Source organism: Pongo pygmaeus, chromosome 22, assembly GCF_028885625.2.
Source record: "Pongo pygmaeus isolate AG05252 chromosome 22, NHGRI_mPonPyg2-v2.0_pri, whole genome shotgun sequence".
In the NCBI taxonomy this organism is placed as follows: domain Eukaryota; kingdom Metazoa; phylum Chordata; class Mammalia; order Primates; family Hominidae; genus Pongo; species Pongo pygmaeus.
Window position 1 is genome coordinate 49,849,736 of NC_072395.2, and position 16,607 is coordinate 49,866,342.

Consider the following 16,607-nt stretch of genomic DNA (forward strand, 5'->3'; position numbering starts at 1 on the left):
AGCAAATTTCCTGTGAAAAAAAAGAATTGTATTAAGTTCTTTGGGTCAACAATTCTTACTAAATGCAATTGCTAATATAAGTATGGAAAATATTGAAAACTGAGCTGAATCTGCCATCACTTGTTGGTATTACTGCATCAAGCAAAATAAGTGAAACGTAGCTGTTCAATATGTTAATGAATGAATAAGCGAAAATAGGAATATGTGAATGCTACATTTTTTAAAACTGAATTTGGAGACCCATTTATCTGTGGTTGGTAATCTGTAGAATGACCACAGATCAAAGCCATTTGAAATATCCAAAATTCAAAAAGATATTTTAAATATCTTTAAGAGTTGTAGTCTTAAAGATGTGAAAAATATAAGGTCCCATCAATTCAAATGTCCTTCTTACATAATATATTTTTCTATTTAATATCTTAGGACCCTGTTAAATTCAAATGGCTGTGAAGTTAGGTGAAACATACACACACAGATTCATAAGAACCCCCCAAAATGCAAAATCCCATCAAGCAGTCAACCCAAATGGGAACTGTCAAGTTGGCTAGAAGACAGTGAGCTATGAGATCAATCCCTTTTTAAGTTTTGAATCCTAATTTATAAAATGGAGCTCGGGGTAACAGCCAGAGTGGTCAACATGAATGGCTCTGGACGTCTCTAGCTCCTGGTTGCAAGACCCACTGATGTCTCTGACCGCCAAGTGAAACTAGTTAACTGCACTGTGGCAATCCTCCTTGTTGGGAAGGCATTCTTCTACCCCAGAAAATTAAGAATGAAGTAATCATGGCTGAGTGCGGTGGCTCACGCCCGTAATCCCAGCACTTTGGGAGGCCAAGGCGGGCAGATCATGAGGTCAGGAGATGGAGACCATCCTGGCCAACATGGTGAAACTCCGTCTCTACTAAAAATAAAAAATTAGCTGGTTGTGGTGGCGCGGGCCTGCAATTCCAACTACTCGGGAGGCTGAGGCAGGAGAATTGCTTGAACCAGGAAGTCGGAGGTTGCAGTGAGCCAAGATCGCGCCACTGCACTCCAGCCTGGTGACAGAGCGAGACTCCGTCTCAAAAAAAAAAAAAAAAAAAAGAATTAAGTAACCACCATTCAGCAAGAAGGTCTTAATTAAATCTTCCTTGGAAAGTCAGTTAACTGAAATGATAGCTGTGGCAGAGATGCTAATTATCTCCCCAAATCTAGCCTTTCTTTCTCCCTTACAGGAACTGAACTCCCAGTTTCTGCTGAATCCATGACTGTCCAGCTAGGGAATGCATTTCGCAGACTACCCTGCACCTAAGTGACCAAGGGGGCTATGTGACTAAGTTCTGTACAATGGAGCAGGAGCAGAAGTCACCACGTGAAATTTCTGAATCACAACTGTATTTTTTTTAATTTACTAATTTTTTAGAGATGAGGTTTCACTCTAATACAATGGCAATCAAAGCTCACTGCAACCTCAAACTTCTGGTCTAAAATGATCCTCCCACCCCAGCCTCTCAAGTAGCTGGGACCACAGGCGGGAGCCACCGTGCCAAGATGGATTACAGTTTTAAAGAGGAAACTGGTTGTCTTCCAACCTTCTCTCTTCCCCCACTCTGAAGGCTAGAATGTGGATGAAGCTGACACTGGTGGAGTAGCAGGGGAGCCAGACTCTAGCAAGAGAGAACCACTACCTAGGATAGAGGAGGGAAGATGGGAGAAGGAACCAAGGAAGAAGATGAGGAAAAAAATGGGTCCCTGGATGGACTTCCAAACCAAAACCACTGCCCAGAGAGAGAAATTTAACTTCTAGCTTGTTTGAGCCCCTGTAGCTCTGCGTCCTACTGTTATACAGCTTAGCCTGTACCCTACATAATATAGTAACTATGTTCCTTAAGATGCTGTACATCTTTTAGCCCCGTAAAGACACATAATTAACAACTTAGGAAATTAAAAGCAGAGTAGTCATATTTTATGTTAAAAAGGAACCTGACCATATTTGACATTTTATGTAATTGCAATATTTTGGAAAGTCTGGCCTTGGCTTTAAGTTGAAATCTTACTAAATTTATATCTAATATTAGAACATATAAGAAAACTTCAAGCTTACCATATTTGTAAATTTAATAGTCATGTACCACATAATGTCTCGCCCAACGATGGACCACATATGTGATGGCTGTCCCTCTAAGATTACAATGGAGGTAACAAATTCCCATGGTCTAATGACATCATAGTACAGCACAGTACTCACGTATTTCTGGTGATGCTGGTGTACATAAACCTACTGGGCTGTCAGTCATATAAAAGTATAGCACAGACAAGGCCACACGCAGTGGCTCATGCCTGTAATCCCAGCACTTTGGGAGGTCGAGGCAGGTGGATCACCTGAGGTCAAGAGATTGAGACCATCCTAGCCAACATGGTGAAACCCCACCTCTACTAAAAATACAAAAATTAGCCGGGCATGGTGGCACACACCTGTATTCCCAGCTACTAGGGAGGCTGAGGCAGAAGAATCGCTTGCACCTGGGAGGCAGAGGTTGCAGTGAGCTGAGATCACACCACTGCACTCCAGCCTGGCAACAGAGCAAGATTCCATATCTAAAATAAAATAAAATAAAATAAAAAGTATAGGCCAGGTGCAGTGGCTCACACCCATAATCTCAGCACTTTGGGAGGCTGAGGCAGGCAGATCACGAGGTCAGGAGATCGAGACCATCCTGGCTAACACGGGGAAACCCTGTCTCTACTAAAAAAATACAAAAAATTAACCAGGCGTGGTGGTGGGCACCTGTAGTCCCAGCTACTTGGGAGGCTGAGGCAAGAGAATGGCATGAACCTGGGAGGTGGAGCTCGCAGTGAGCCGAGATGCGCCACTGCACTCCAGCCTGGGTGACAGAGCGAGACTCAGTCTCAAAAAAAAAAAAAAAAGTATAGCACAGACAATTACATACAGTACACAGTACCTGATAATAAGCAACTGTTACTGGTTTATGTGTTTTCTATTATTTTAGAGTGTACTCCTACTTATTTAAAAAAAAAAAAAACCAAAACAGAAACAAAAAAAAACGGCTGGGTGTGGTGGCTCATGCCTGTAATCCCAGCACTTTAGGAGGCCGAGGCAGTGGGATCACTTGAGGTCAAGGGTTCGAGACCAGTCTAACCACCATGTGAAACCTCATTTCTGCTAAAAATACAAAAATTAGCCAGGTGTGGTGGCAGGCACCTGTAATCCCAGCTACTTGGGAGGCTAAGGCAGGAGAATTGCTGGAACCCCAGGCCGGAGGTTGCAATGAGCCAAGATCGTGCCATTGAACTCTAGCCTGGGCAGCAGAGTAAGATTCTGTCTCAAAAAAAAAACAACAAAACAGTTAACTGTAACAACCTGAGGCAGATCCTTCAGGAGCTACTCTGGGGAAAGGCATTGTTATCACAGGAGTTCACTGCTCCATGCATGTTACTGCCCATGAAGACCTTCCAGGAGGACACATGTGCAGTGAAAGTCAGTGATACTGATGATCCTGACCCTGGGCAGCCTAGGCTAATGTGTGTGTTTCTACATTCGTTTTTAACAAAAAAAGCTTAAAAAGTAAGAAACAGGCTGGACATGGTGGCTCACAACTATAATTCCAGTGCTTGGTGAGGGCTGAGGTGAGAGGACTGCTTGAAGCCAGGAGTTGGAGATCAGTCTAGGAAACATAGCAATTTGTATGTTCACAAATTTGTAGAGATAAATAAATGAAAATAAGAATAAAATTTTAAAAACAAAATTTTTAAAAATATATATAAAATCTTAGAAAAAGGCTTTTAGAATAAGGATAGAAAGAAAATATTTTTTACAGCTGTACAGTGTGTTTGTGTTTTAAGCTGTGTTATTACAAAAGAATCAAAAATTTTAAAAAATCAAGTTTATAAAGTAAAAACGTGATAGTAAGCTAAGATTAATTTATTATTGAAGAAGAAGGCTGTTATAAATTCAGTGTAGCCTAAGTGTACAGCGTTTATAAAGTCTAAAGTAGTGACTGTTGTGTCCTACGCTTTCACATTCACACGCCACTCACTCACTGACTCGCCCTGAGCCACTTTCAGTCCTGTAAGCTCCATTCATAGCAAGTGCCCTAGACAGGTGTACTGTTTTGTATCTTTCATACTGTATCTTTACTGTGCCTTTTCTATGTTTAGATACACAAATACTTACCACTGTGTTACAGCTGCCCACACTATCCAGTGCAGTAACATGCTGTACAGGTTTATAGCCTAGGAGCAACAGGCTAGCCCATAAATCCCAGGTGTGAAGTAGGCTGCAGCATCTAGATTTGTGTAAGTACACTCTATGATGTTTGCATGATGAAATCACCTAAGGACGCATTTCTCACAATGTGTATCTGTCGTGAAGCAACACATTAACTATAATGTATATGAATTATGTAAGTGTTCAAAAATGTAGTGTCTGTTAATCCAGACAACTTCAAAATCTAAAAAGAAACTGGGAGGACGGGTGGGGGGACCCATGAGGAAGGAGCAGGAGCAAGTAGATGGACTCAGGGGGTGGGGAGGCACATGTAGTTCTAGCGGTGAGTTCATGGGTATTTATTGTATTATTTCAAATCCACAGGTGAATGAGAGCCATGCATAAACCAACGATGAAAGTACATTTGGAACAAGGAGTATGGTTAACCCAATTCTGTGCACCTAGAGTCCTAAAATGAAATGAAATATTTTAAGATATTTGAGTCTGTAGGCCGGGTGTGGTGGCTCACACTTGTAATCCCAGCACTTTGGGAGGCCAAGGCAGGCAAATCACAAGGTCAGGAGATCAAGACCATTCTGGCTAACACGGTGAAACCCCATCTCTACTAAACATACAAAAAAAATTAGCCAGGTGTGGTGGTGGGCGCCTGTAGTCCCAGCTACTCGGGAGGCTGAGGCAGGAGAATGGCATGAACCCGGGAGGCGGGGCTGGCAGTGAGCCGAGATCGCGCCACTGCACTCTAGCCTGGGCAACAGAGCAAGACTCCGTCTCAAAAATAAATAAATAAAAAATGAATAAAAGTCCAAGGAGCCGGAAGTGGTGGCTCACGGCTGTATCCCAGCACTTTGGGAGGCTGAGGCGGGCAGATCACCTGAGGTCAGGAGTTCAAGACCCACCCTGGCCAACATGGTAAAACCCCGTCTCTACTAAAAATACAAAAAATTAGCCGGGTATGGTGGCAGGTGCCTGTAATTCCAGCTACTTGGGAGGCTGAGGCAGAAGAATCGCTTGAACCCAGGAGGTAGAGGTTGCAGTGAGCCAAGATTGCACCACTGCAGTCCAGCCTGGACAACAAAGCCAGACTCCGTCTCAAAAAAAAAAAAAAAAAAAAAAAGCCCAAGGAATTGGTTACTGATAGAATCTGGAAGTTTGTCCCCTCCAAATCTCACGTTGAAATATAATCCCCAACGGTTGAGGTGGGGCCTGTGGGGGAGGTGTTTGGGTCATGGGAGCAGATCCCTCATGAAAAGTGTGGTGCTGTCCTCCCCATAGTGAGTGAGTTCTCACAAGACCTGGTTGTTTAAAAGTGTGTGGCACCTCCCCCAGCTCAGTCTCACTCTCATTCCCATTCTTGCCATGTAACACACCTGCACCTCTGTCGCTTTCTGCCGTGACTGTTCCTCAAGGCCCTCACCAGAAGCACATGCGGGCACCACTCTTCCTGTATGGCTCGCAGAACCTCTTCTTTATAAATTATCCAGCTCCAGGTATTTCTTTATAGCAATGCAAGAACCGTCTAATACAGTTACCATATGACAAGGCCTCTTTGTAGTTCAAAAAGAAAAGCCAGATATTAGCAATTTCATGTGATTTGGCCTACTTGATTATTTAATTTATATTTTCAATAAATTGAAAATCATTTTTAAAATAAAAATGAAGTTTATGAATCGTCTTTTCTGCATATGAAAATTAGCCCTGAATTGGCCGGGCACAATGGCTCATGCCTGTAATCCTAGCATTTTGGGAGGCAGACGCGGGCGGATCACAAGGTCAGGAAATCATCCTGACTAACACGGTGAAACCTTGTCTCCACTAAAAATACAAAAAATTAGCTGGGCGTTGTGGCGGGCGCCTGTAGTTTCAGCTAGTCGGGAGGCTGAGGAAAGAGAATGGTGTGAACCCGGGAGGCAGAGCTTGCAGTGAGCCGAGATCACGCCACTGCACTTCAGCCTGGGCAACTGAGCAAGACTACGTCTCAAAAAAAAAAAGAGGCCAGGCGCGGTGGCTCACGCCCATAATCCCAGCACTTTGGGAGGCCAAAGCAGGTGGATCCCAAGGTCAGGAGATCGAAACCATCCTGGCTAACATGGTGAAACGCCGTCTCTACTAAAAATACAAAAAAAAAAAAAATTAGCTGGACGTGCCAGAGTGTGCCTGTAGTCCCAGCTACTCGGGTGGCTGAGGCAGGAGGATGGCATGAACCCGGGAGGCAGAGCTTGCAGTGAGCCGAGATCACGCCACTGCACTCCAGCCTGGGCGACAGAGTGACACTCTGTCTCAAAAAAAAAAAAAAAAAAAAGAAAGAAAGAAAGAAAATTAGCCCTGAGTTCACCAAAACCGTCACATCAACAGCTGGTCTCCTTCTGCCAAACATAAGATACACAAGTACTGTTTGATTGGATCTAGGTTAATAAAAGCTTTATTTATTTTGGAATCTCAATGATCTAGATCTCTTTAAAACCATTAATTCGTTCCTCTAGTTACTAGAAAGGGTAGAGGCATTGGTTAAAATCTTATCTCTCACTTAGCAGCTGGTTAAAACCTTGTCTAGAGGAGGGACAGTGGCTCATGCCTATAATCCTAGCACTTTGGGAGGCTGAGGCGGGCAGATTGCCTGAGCTCAGGAGTTGGAGACCAGCCTGGGCAACACGGTGAAACCCGGTCTCTGCTATAATACAAATAATTAGCGGGGCGTGGCAGCGTGCGCCTGTAGTCCCAGCTACTTGGCAGGGTGAGGCAGGAGAATTGCTTGAACCTGGGAGGTGGAGGTTGCAGTGAGCTGAGATCACACCACTGCACTCCAGCCTGGGCGACACAGCGAGACTCCGTCTCCAAAAAAAAAAAGAAAGAAAGAAAAGAAAGAAAACCTTGTCTATCACTTAGCAATGATATTCCTATCACTTTAGGAATGTCATTTAATCTTATAACCTAAGTTTTCTTATCTTAAAAATGGCAATAATAATAATAATAATAATAATACTTTGTAGAGCCGTTAAGTATTAGTGATGACAGCGGCAGCCAGTCTGGAGCAGGGTAGATGCAGCCAGGGATACGCGCTCTGTGGAACCAGTGTGAGCTGGGAGCAGGCAGGAGCCCTTCCCATTTCTGAGTTGGCGGGGCAGGAGCCCAGTGCTACCAGGCATAGCTACAGCCTCCCAGCCACAGCTGCGGACCTGGGCACCCCTGCACTCTCAGGGGCCCCAGAAGCCCCTGCTTCCCCACAGGCTTGGAAGTGCCTGATCCCGCTGCCTGGCCTCTTCCTGCTCCCTGTGCCCGCTCTGATTCTGGAGCAAAATTGAAGCTGAGCCTGGGTGCTGTCGCAACCCGTCCAGGTGAGTGCCGCTCAGGATGGCGCTGATACACCAGCGCCCTGCCACCTCAGCACCCTCTAGACTTTAGGAGCCACTCTGGACCACGAGGATGGGAGGGAGGCCGAGGAGGGGCTGAGGACGGCTGGTTACAGGCCTGTAGGCACCCCTCAGCAAAAACAGCCTGGGCACCTTGGACAACATGACTGACAGCAGAACGCAGACAGGCTCATAAGTACAAAGGGGCGGGTCCCTGGTGACGCCCCACCTTCAAGCCAAGACCAGCCCAAAACCTGGGGACCTGGCTGTCAGTTCCAGGTGAAGCCTGTGGCCCAGAGTGAGACCTTACAGTGCTTTTTCTGGCCCGCCCATCGCTGCCCATGGACCAATCAGCATGTGCTTCCTCCCTTCTGAGCCCATGAAAACCTCAGACCCAGCCAGACTCACACAGATGCTGGGACTACCAGCTGCAGAAAGGAGCTACCCACTTCAGGTCTCCTGAGAGCTGTTCTGCCACTCAGTGAAGCTCCTCTCTGCCTTGCTCACCCTCCAGTTGCTCACCCTCCGCATACCTCATTCTTCCTGGATGCAGGACGATAACTCAGGACCCACCGAATGGCGGTACTAAAAGAGCTGTAAGACAAACCAGGGCTGAAACGTGTCCCCGTGCTCACTACATTGCAGGCAACAAGAAGGAGAGAAGAACTGCGGCCCTTCAAGAAGCCAAGATCTAGGGGCTCCCCAAGCCAAGGCTGTAAACACCCTCTTTGGGGCTCTGCGGTTCCCAGCGTCTCCATGCTTCCAGGTGCCACCACGTTCCCCTTGTCCAGACATGGGTGCCCGCAGCAAAAGCCTCATTCAGTACACCTGGTCCAGCCACAGCCTTGCATGGAGCCACCCACCCCGCAACCCTGCACTTCTCACCCACACACCCCTTGCCGCTCTGCACCCGGCTTGCCCTGGTAGGAATGTGATCTGAGCTGGTAGAAGGAGCTGAGTGCAGCCTGCCAGGCCAAGTGGGTGGAATAAGCCCAGTGGGCACAAGCAATACTCAGGCAGAAGGCGCCGCTAGCCACAGAGGTTTCTGTCTGGTGTCAAACGACACCCCAAGGATGCTATGACATTAGGGGTAACATTTATAAAATACCTAGCAAGGGCTCAATAAATGGCTTATTATCATCATAAGTGTCTACAGGGCTAAACGAAACATTACAAACCTTCAGGAGAGAACGTACTGTCTTAACACACTGCACTGCTCCAGGCCCGTCTGCCTGATGCTCTGCCCGCTCCAGGGCCCCCATCAGAAAGTCTCTCGCTATCCTATACTATCTGCACCTGCCTCCCCTTATTTTGGTTCACCCTGAATTCCAGTCAATTATTTCTTGTTTACTTCCCCGTTTTTCCTCTTCTCTCATCTCAACACAGCATCTTACAGATAATCTTCATGAAATGGGAATCCAGTAAACATGGCTAGCATCAGCAAAATCCCCACTGGATGATCTACACGGCAGGGAACAATGGCGGGTGAGGACCCACAAGTGAGGGGAAGGAAGCTGCAAGGGTGGGCTGGGGTCAGACCTCCAGGAGCCTCAGGGCATGGACTGCACCTGGAGGGATGACATCCACCAAAAGCTTATGCAACAGTGTCCCAACTGGATGTGGGTCCAGAATGACTAACTCTGGCCATCAAGAGGAATGCCCAAAGAAGGGACATGGGACAGGATATTTTCACAGCTCAGACAAAAGATAATGAACATGAGGATGGAATGAGGAGCAGTAGAGATGAAGGAGAGGAGCTGACAATTTAGGGAGTGCTGTTAGAACTCGTAACTTCACGGAAGCGAGGAGGAGGTGCGAGGAAAAGCCAGCTGGCATGTTAATTTGGGATTTTCTCTCTTTTAAGCAGAAGAATACAAACACAACTCATTTTGGACATGTGGCTGAGGTTGAAGTATTTTCAGAATACTCAGGGAAAGACATTTAAGACGTAGGTGGTGATATACCCTAGCCACTCAGGTTGATTTAGGAAGCAAGAAATTGTAGGAATGGATGAGATGACCTGAGAGAGAGTGCTGCTCAATAAAAATATAACGTGAGCCACAAATACAAGCCATACACGTGGTTTTAACTTTCCTAGCAGTGACCAGGCGTGGTAGCTAACATCTTTAATCCAAATATTTTGGGAGGCTGAGGAGGTAGGATCCCTTGAGCCCTGAGTTTGAGGCTGCAGTGAGCTATAATGACCACTGTACTCCAGCCCAGGTGACAGAGTAAGACCCTGTCTGAAAAATAATAACAAAAAATTTTTCTAGCAGCCACATTAAAAACATAAAAAGAAACAGGTGAAAATAATTTTACTAATATATTTAACCCAAAATATCCAAAGAGAAAGGGAGCCACAAAGGCTAGGAAAGAGCACTCATAAAAAGACAAATTTGAAGCCGGGCATGGTGGCTCACACCTGTAATCCCAGCAGCACTTTGGGAGGCCGAGGCAGGTGGATCACTTGAGGTCAGGAGTTCAAGACCAGCCTAGCCAGCATGGCAAAACTCCGTCTCTACTAAAAATACAAGAATTAGCCTGGCATGGTGGTGCACGCCTATAGTCCTAGCTACTCTGGAGGCTGAGGCATGAGAATCACTTGAACCCAGGAGGCGGAGGTCCCAGTGAGCCGAGATCACACCACTGCACTCCAGCCTGGGTGACAGAGCAAGACTCTGTCTCAGAAAAAAAAAAAAAAGCAAATTTGGTTTTGACTAAGACACATCAGTTCCTTATGGGACACAAGTAAACATGGTACTCACTGTTTCTGAAGAGGATGATCTCTGTAAATTCTCACTTTGTACCCAAATGCTCTCCGTCACAAATGCTATGTGTTCTGCTTCAAGTATAAAAGGAGACACAAGAAATAGGGCCCACTTGTTCAAGTCTTCAATAGACTGTATAGAGGGAAAGAAACATAATGAGATTGTCACTTCATACCACAACTGCCATAAATTTCAACCCCCTCTGAAACATACCCTCCCCTATAATTCCAAGTAACATCTAAATAAGCTTATCTGATGCTCCTTTGTAGGCCACAGGAACCATGTGTTTCTTGTTTAGCTGTGACTATTTAAGCACCTGCAAAAGCCCATCTATGACTCAGGACAGCTTTAATATCTCTAGACAACTGTTTTCAAGCCATGAATTCTGAAACGGGGCCTATCTCCACCATTCCTCACTGCTTAGCACATAGTAGCTAACCGGGAAGTACATTTAAAGATGAGGAGGCTGGCCGGCACAGTGGCTCACACCTGTAATCCTAGCACTTTGGGAGGCTAAGGTGGGCGGATCGCTTGAGCCCAGGAGTTCAAGACCAGCCTGGCCAACATGGTGAAACTTATCTCCACAAAAAACATACCAAAAAAATGAGTTGGACATGGCGGTGGGCGCCTGTAGTCCCAGCTACTCAGGAGGCTGAGGTGGGAGGATCACTTGAGCCTGGGAGCCCGAGGTTGCAGTGAGCTGAGATCATGCCACTGCACTCCAGCCTTGGGTGAGAGTGAGACCCTATCTCAAAAAAAAAAAAAAAAAAAAAAGATGAGGAGGCCTAGAAGTACGTACCCACCAACAGAAGCTCCTTACTCACAGAAGCCTGAAGGGCTGTTCCTTCATTCCCTACAGCCATCACAGCACAGGGCATAAGGCAGTTTTTCTTTACGCCTTCCTTATAGTGAAATCAACCCTGCTCCTCTCCCTGAGATGTGGGAAGTGTGCAAGTCTCTGGAGGCTCACACAGCAGTCAAATCCAGAGAGAAAAGCTATTTCAGGGAAAGGCATTTACCATATGCAGACGCAATCAGACATACTTTAATGGAATGTAAACTCCAGTCAGGAGTGATTGTAGTTTTTCAAAAAGAAGATTAGAATCAAGATTGGTTAGCAAATCAGAAATACCCAGTTATCTCTTGTTTTCTTTCCTGAAATCTAAGAAAAACAGCAAATTGATTTGAAAAGGCTTTGACATACAGGACATAGCCAGAGAAGAAAAAGATGAAATCTGAGCTGGGCACGCAGGAGGCTTTCACCATCACCCAGAACGAAGGTAACTAGGCAGGCTCCACTGTGCTGCATATCAGTTCAAATCTGCTTCATAAAAACCTATTGAACTAAATAATGAATGAAAAATTAGGGGAGAATTTGCCTCTCCCTCAGTAAACATAATTATCAATATAGTGGTTAAAAAGTATGTCCACTTAGGCCGGGCACGGTGGCTCACGCCTGTAATCCCAGCACTTTGGGAGGCCGAGGCACCTGAGGTTGGGAATTGGAGACCAGCCTGACCAACATGAAGAAACACCGTCTTTACTAAAAATACAAAATTAGCCGGGCGTGGTGGTGCATGCCTGTAATCCCAGCTACTCGGGAGGCTGAGGCAGGAGAATCACTTGAACCCAGGAGGCGGAAGTTGCGGGGAGCCAAGATCGTGCCATTGAACTCTAGCCTGGGCAAAAAGAGCAAAACTCCGTCTCAAAAAAAAAAGTATGTCCACTTTATCCAAGCATAGAATGTGTATATTAAACAGACAAAAAGCTTGATATTGCCAATTTGTATAAACTATCTTTGGTTAAATTTATCAATTGACTGTAGGGCATTCAATTATAAACATACACATTCAGTATTTATGCATATGATTTTAAGTGTATAACATATGAGAACACGCCAGGCTTGGTGGCTCACACCTGTAATCCCAGCACTTTGGGAGGACAAGGTGGGCGGATCACCTGAGGTCAGGAGTTCGAGACCAGCCTGGCCAACACTTTGGTGAAACCCTGTCTCTACTAAAAATACAAAAATTAGCCAGGCATGGTGGCTCATGCCTGTAACCCCAGCTACTCAGGACGCCAAAGGAGGAGAATCACTTGAACCTGGGAGGTGGAGATTGCAGTGAGCAAAGATTGCACCACTGCACTCCAGCCTGGGTGACAGAATGAGATCCATCTCAACATATGGGCATGAGATTCAGGTGTGTCCTTATTTCAGCCCAAGTAGACTGAGGTATCCCTCAAAGTAGACCCAAGTAGACTGAGATATCCACCAAATCATCAACCTGATCATATTTTAAATCTCAAAATAACAGTAGCCAACCACAAATAAATGGTCAAGCTTTCCATCTGTAGACCTTAAACATCACAGCTGAAACCCAAAAACTATTAAATTAACTATTTCAGGTCAAGCTGCTATGCTAAACAGTCTCATTTCCTAATAAGAAAAAGATACGAACTAGAATAGGAACTGTGATTTAAAGGCTACGGGGACGCAGAGCATGGCAGTCCCATCTAGTCTGGAAAACTAGGAAATGACGCAGCAATAGCTAACCAAATCTGTAGGCAAAGCTTACTGTGCAGAGTGAGAGAGCAGAGTTACAGAATCCCTGAAAGCACCAGGCCACTCCTACTACGGCCTGCACAGGTAGGCAAGGGCTGAAAAGCACTAGTTATGGTTAGTGTAGTTAACAGAAGACCAGCGGAGTCATGAAAATATTCAAAAGTAAAACTGTCCAAGAAAATCAGACATTCCCATCACAATGTTTTTATGTGTCCAAAATTTCTATTCTGACTTAAATTCTAAATGTAATTGATCCAATTTGGAAACTACTGCAAAAAGCTCACCCCTCAATTTTTTCCCATTTTATTGAGTCATCTTTCTCAATCAGGTTAATTCCCAACGCTCTAAGCCATACATTGTATGTATTGAATGAACTTCTTCCCCTTTTGTCTGGGTGGTGTCAGTTATGTGGAGGTGGTACTAGTTATGTGCATAACTAGTACCTTGGGGGACCTGAGAAAACAGTCATTCATATTCAGTGTGTCATAATACATACATGGTACTAACAAGAAGGAGTATTTTGTATTTGCTAGTGGCACAATTTCATCCCATATCTAAGCACAGCCTCCAGGCAATGTTCAAACCTGAGATAAGATTCCATTCCCCACAGGGGCTTTACGGTGTGACATATGCAGAAAACGTCATTTTAGTGCTACAAGTGAGGCAATATTCCAGAAAACAGAGGAAAGGGACAAGAAACTGATTAAAAGCAAAACATGTTTAAATATTAATGAGAACAATGCTACCGATGTCCATGAAATTTTGTGCAGTACTGTACTCTGAAGCTAAGCCCATTTCCAAAAACAGCTGAATGGAAAGATCTATTGTTCCCTTTACAGCAAGGCAGCAGACTTTTTACAGAGATTAATTGACTGGCCCAAGTCACAAGGTAGGTGACAGAGTGGGCTGAACACGTAACCACCATCCTAAGCATTGGGTCAAAAAAAACAAAGGCTGACTGTCAACTGAAATTTAAAAGACGCAAAGACCATCAGTCGGGTGCCCAAGTTGGTGAATGACGCAACTGACAGAAGATGGAGAGGGGAAAGGGCAGTTTTTGTAAATTTGGGGACATCTGACAAAAAGCTGATGACACAGGTGGGAGTTTTTTGTTTGGGATTTTTTTTTTTTTTTCTTAAAACAAGGTCTTGCTTTGTCACCCAGACTGGAGTGCAATGGCTCAATCATAGCTCACTGTAGCTTCGAACTCCGGGGCTCAAGTGAACCTGCCCGGATCAAGTGACCCTCCCACCTCACCCTCCCGAATAGCTGGGACTACAGGCACCTGCCACCACGCCGACCTAAGTTTTTTTTTTTTTAATTATTTTGTAGAGAGGGGTCTAGCTATGTTGCCCAGGCTGGTTTCCATCTCCTGGGCTCAAAGCTATCCTCCCTTCTAGGCCTCCCAGAATGCAGGGATCACAGGCATAAGCCACCGCTCCCGGCCGGCCACGGCTATCTTTCCTGGTTCATGGTCACCCAAACGCCGGCTCGAAGGGTGGGAGAGGAGGTTGGGGGAGACCCCAGGTGGGCGCTGTTGGCGTCCGGCTGCCAATCCACAGCTCACGTCCTCACAGGTGCGCGCCTAGAGTCACGCGTCCACGCACCGCCCGGCTGGCCGGGAAGAGGCGACCGGGTCCGTGGTCCGAGTCCTGCACCTCCGGCCTCTCTCTGGGCCCCCGGGCACCCGCGCCTCCCGGGCCGCACAGGCCGCACTGAGGGCGCCACTCCGGGGCTCCTGAACTCCCGGGCTCCCGGCGGGGACTAGGCGCAGGGACGGGGGCACTTCCGGCTCGCGGGGCCCGGGTCGCCCGCCCACCTGGCTGTCGCTGACGCAGAAGACGCGGCTGCCGCGGCTCAGGCACACGCGGGCGCCAGGGGGCTGCGCGGCCGCGCCGCAGAAGGTGAAGGAGCAGCGTGAGGCACGCAGCCGCCGCACCGTGGCGCGCACGAGCTCAGCAGGCCGGCGACCCCAGCGCGCCCACAGGTACAGGTAGCACAGCGTGATGAGCATGGCCGCGCCGCCGGCAGGGCGAGTCCGCCTCGCCCGCCCGCCCCAGCGCCCCAGGCCCGGCCCCGCCCCGGCCGGAAGGGCCGCGCCGCCCTCCCGGGCCAGGCGGCGCGGGGGTGGGGACGGCGGGGGAGGCGGGGACCCGGAGGGTGACGCGGGCAACTGGAGGCTGCGCCGGGAGGGGCGGGGGAGCGGGGAGGCCGCGCCGGGCTGTGTGATGGGGAGCTCCGGAGGCCGCGCCCAGGGCTGGTGGTGGTGGCGAGGGGCAGCGCCGGGGCGAGGGGTGTGCACCGGGGTCAGGGGACGCCGGGGCTGCACCCGGGGAGGGGGCTCAAGAGGGAGTGGAGGCCGGGGTGAGGGGCCGCGCCAGGGCTGAGGAGTGGGATGGGTAGGTTGTGGATGCGGGGGAGGGGAGGCTCCAGTGGCTGCCCGACCTGTTTTAAGCTAAGTCCGGCCTCCCTTCCTTGGAGGGCTGGGAGGCGGATTGAGGAGGGGGCTCTGCCTATGTTCATAGCCGCCAAGGCCAACGTTTACTAACAGCACCACACCCGGAGTCCCAGAGCGCTCACACAGCCGCTACCCAGTCCACTTGGGAAAATAAGATAAGGCCGTTTTTATTAAGTTACACTAAGCCTTCATGCAAAAGATTTTAAGGTCAATCACATACGTTCACGGGATGCAATAATGTTTTTTAAAATAAGGACAGGAAACAGAAATTGAAGACAGATAAGCACCAAGAAGGCTGCCTCTAAAAAGGCTGTGCCAGGAAGGCTCCCTATGGTGCTCTTGCTGCATGTGGGTCAACAGTTTGACTGTAAGCATCCTAACACCAGTGGGAAAAGGAAAACATCACCATGATTTGGTGTTCTTGTCTCCAAGGGAAGCATAATTAGTCCTGACAGCGAGGCTTCTCCTATAGAACCTCATTTCTTTAAAAGGCATTATGTAAAGAACGTGTTCCGAACAGCTGGGAAGCACAGCAAAGAATTCCATCGAGTGGCTTCCTATTCTGGCCCTGGCTGCAAATAGGTGACAAGATGCAGCAAAAGCAATCATGTACACCACGTCCATGTCTTAATCCAAGGATAGTTTTTGTTTGTTTGTTTTTGAGACAGAGTCTCTCTCTGTCGCCCAGGCTGGAGTGCAGTGGTGCAGTCTTGGCTCACTGCAAGCTCTGCCTCCTGGGTTCAAGCGATTCTCCTGCCTCAGCCTCCCGAGTAGCTGGGATTACAGGTGCCCGCCACCACGCCCGGGTGATTTTTGTATTTTTAGTAGAGACAGGGTTTCACCATGTTGGCCAGGGTGGTCTCGAACTCCCGACCTCAGGTGATCCAACCGCCTCTGCCTCCCAAAGTGCTGGGATTACAGGTGTGAGCCACCGCGCCCAGCTAGGATAGATTTTTTTTTTTAAGAGACAAGGTCTCGTTCTGTCGCCCAGGCTGGAGTGCAGTGGCATAATCCCAGCTCTCTGCAGCTTCGAACTCTGAGCTGAAGTGATCCTCCTGGCCACCATGCCCAGCTAATTTTTTAAAAATTATTTTTCATAGAGACAGGGTCTCGCTGTGTCACCCAGGCTGGTCTCAAACTCCTGGTCTCAAGCAGTCAAACTCCTGCCTGGATCTCCCAAAGTGCTGGGATTACAAGTTTGAGCCATGGAGCCTAGCCATGAAGATAGATTTTTAAAGTACCT

At 47.5% G+C, this 16,607-nt stretch overlaps 1 protein-coding gene across 8 annotated transcripts in view; it reads right to left on the bottom strand.

Annotated features, from left to right (window-relative positions):
- Positions 1 to 16,607, bottom strand: part of HLCS (holocarboxylase synthetase) — a 241,579-nt gene that overhangs the window by 203,060 nt on the left and 21,912 nt on the right. For 3 of the 8 annotated variants that reach the window (XM_063659663.1, XM_063659665.1, XM_063659661.1), the window contains one exon: positions 10,341 to 10,475. Coding sequence is in view for 2 of the 8 variants with exons in the window: in XM_054468592.2 (XP_054324567.2) it covers positions 10,341 to 10,475; positions 14,726 to 14,920 (330 nt within the window). In the remaining 6 variants the exon portion in view is untranslated. Of the gene's footprint in view, positions 1 to 10,340; positions 10,476 to 10,939; positions 11,089 to 14,513; positions 14,698 to 14,725; positions 14,983 to 16,607 lie in introns of those variants that run through there. The other 5 variants (XM_054468592.2, XM_063659658.1, XM_063659660.1 and 2 more) reach the window with 5 other exon arrangements.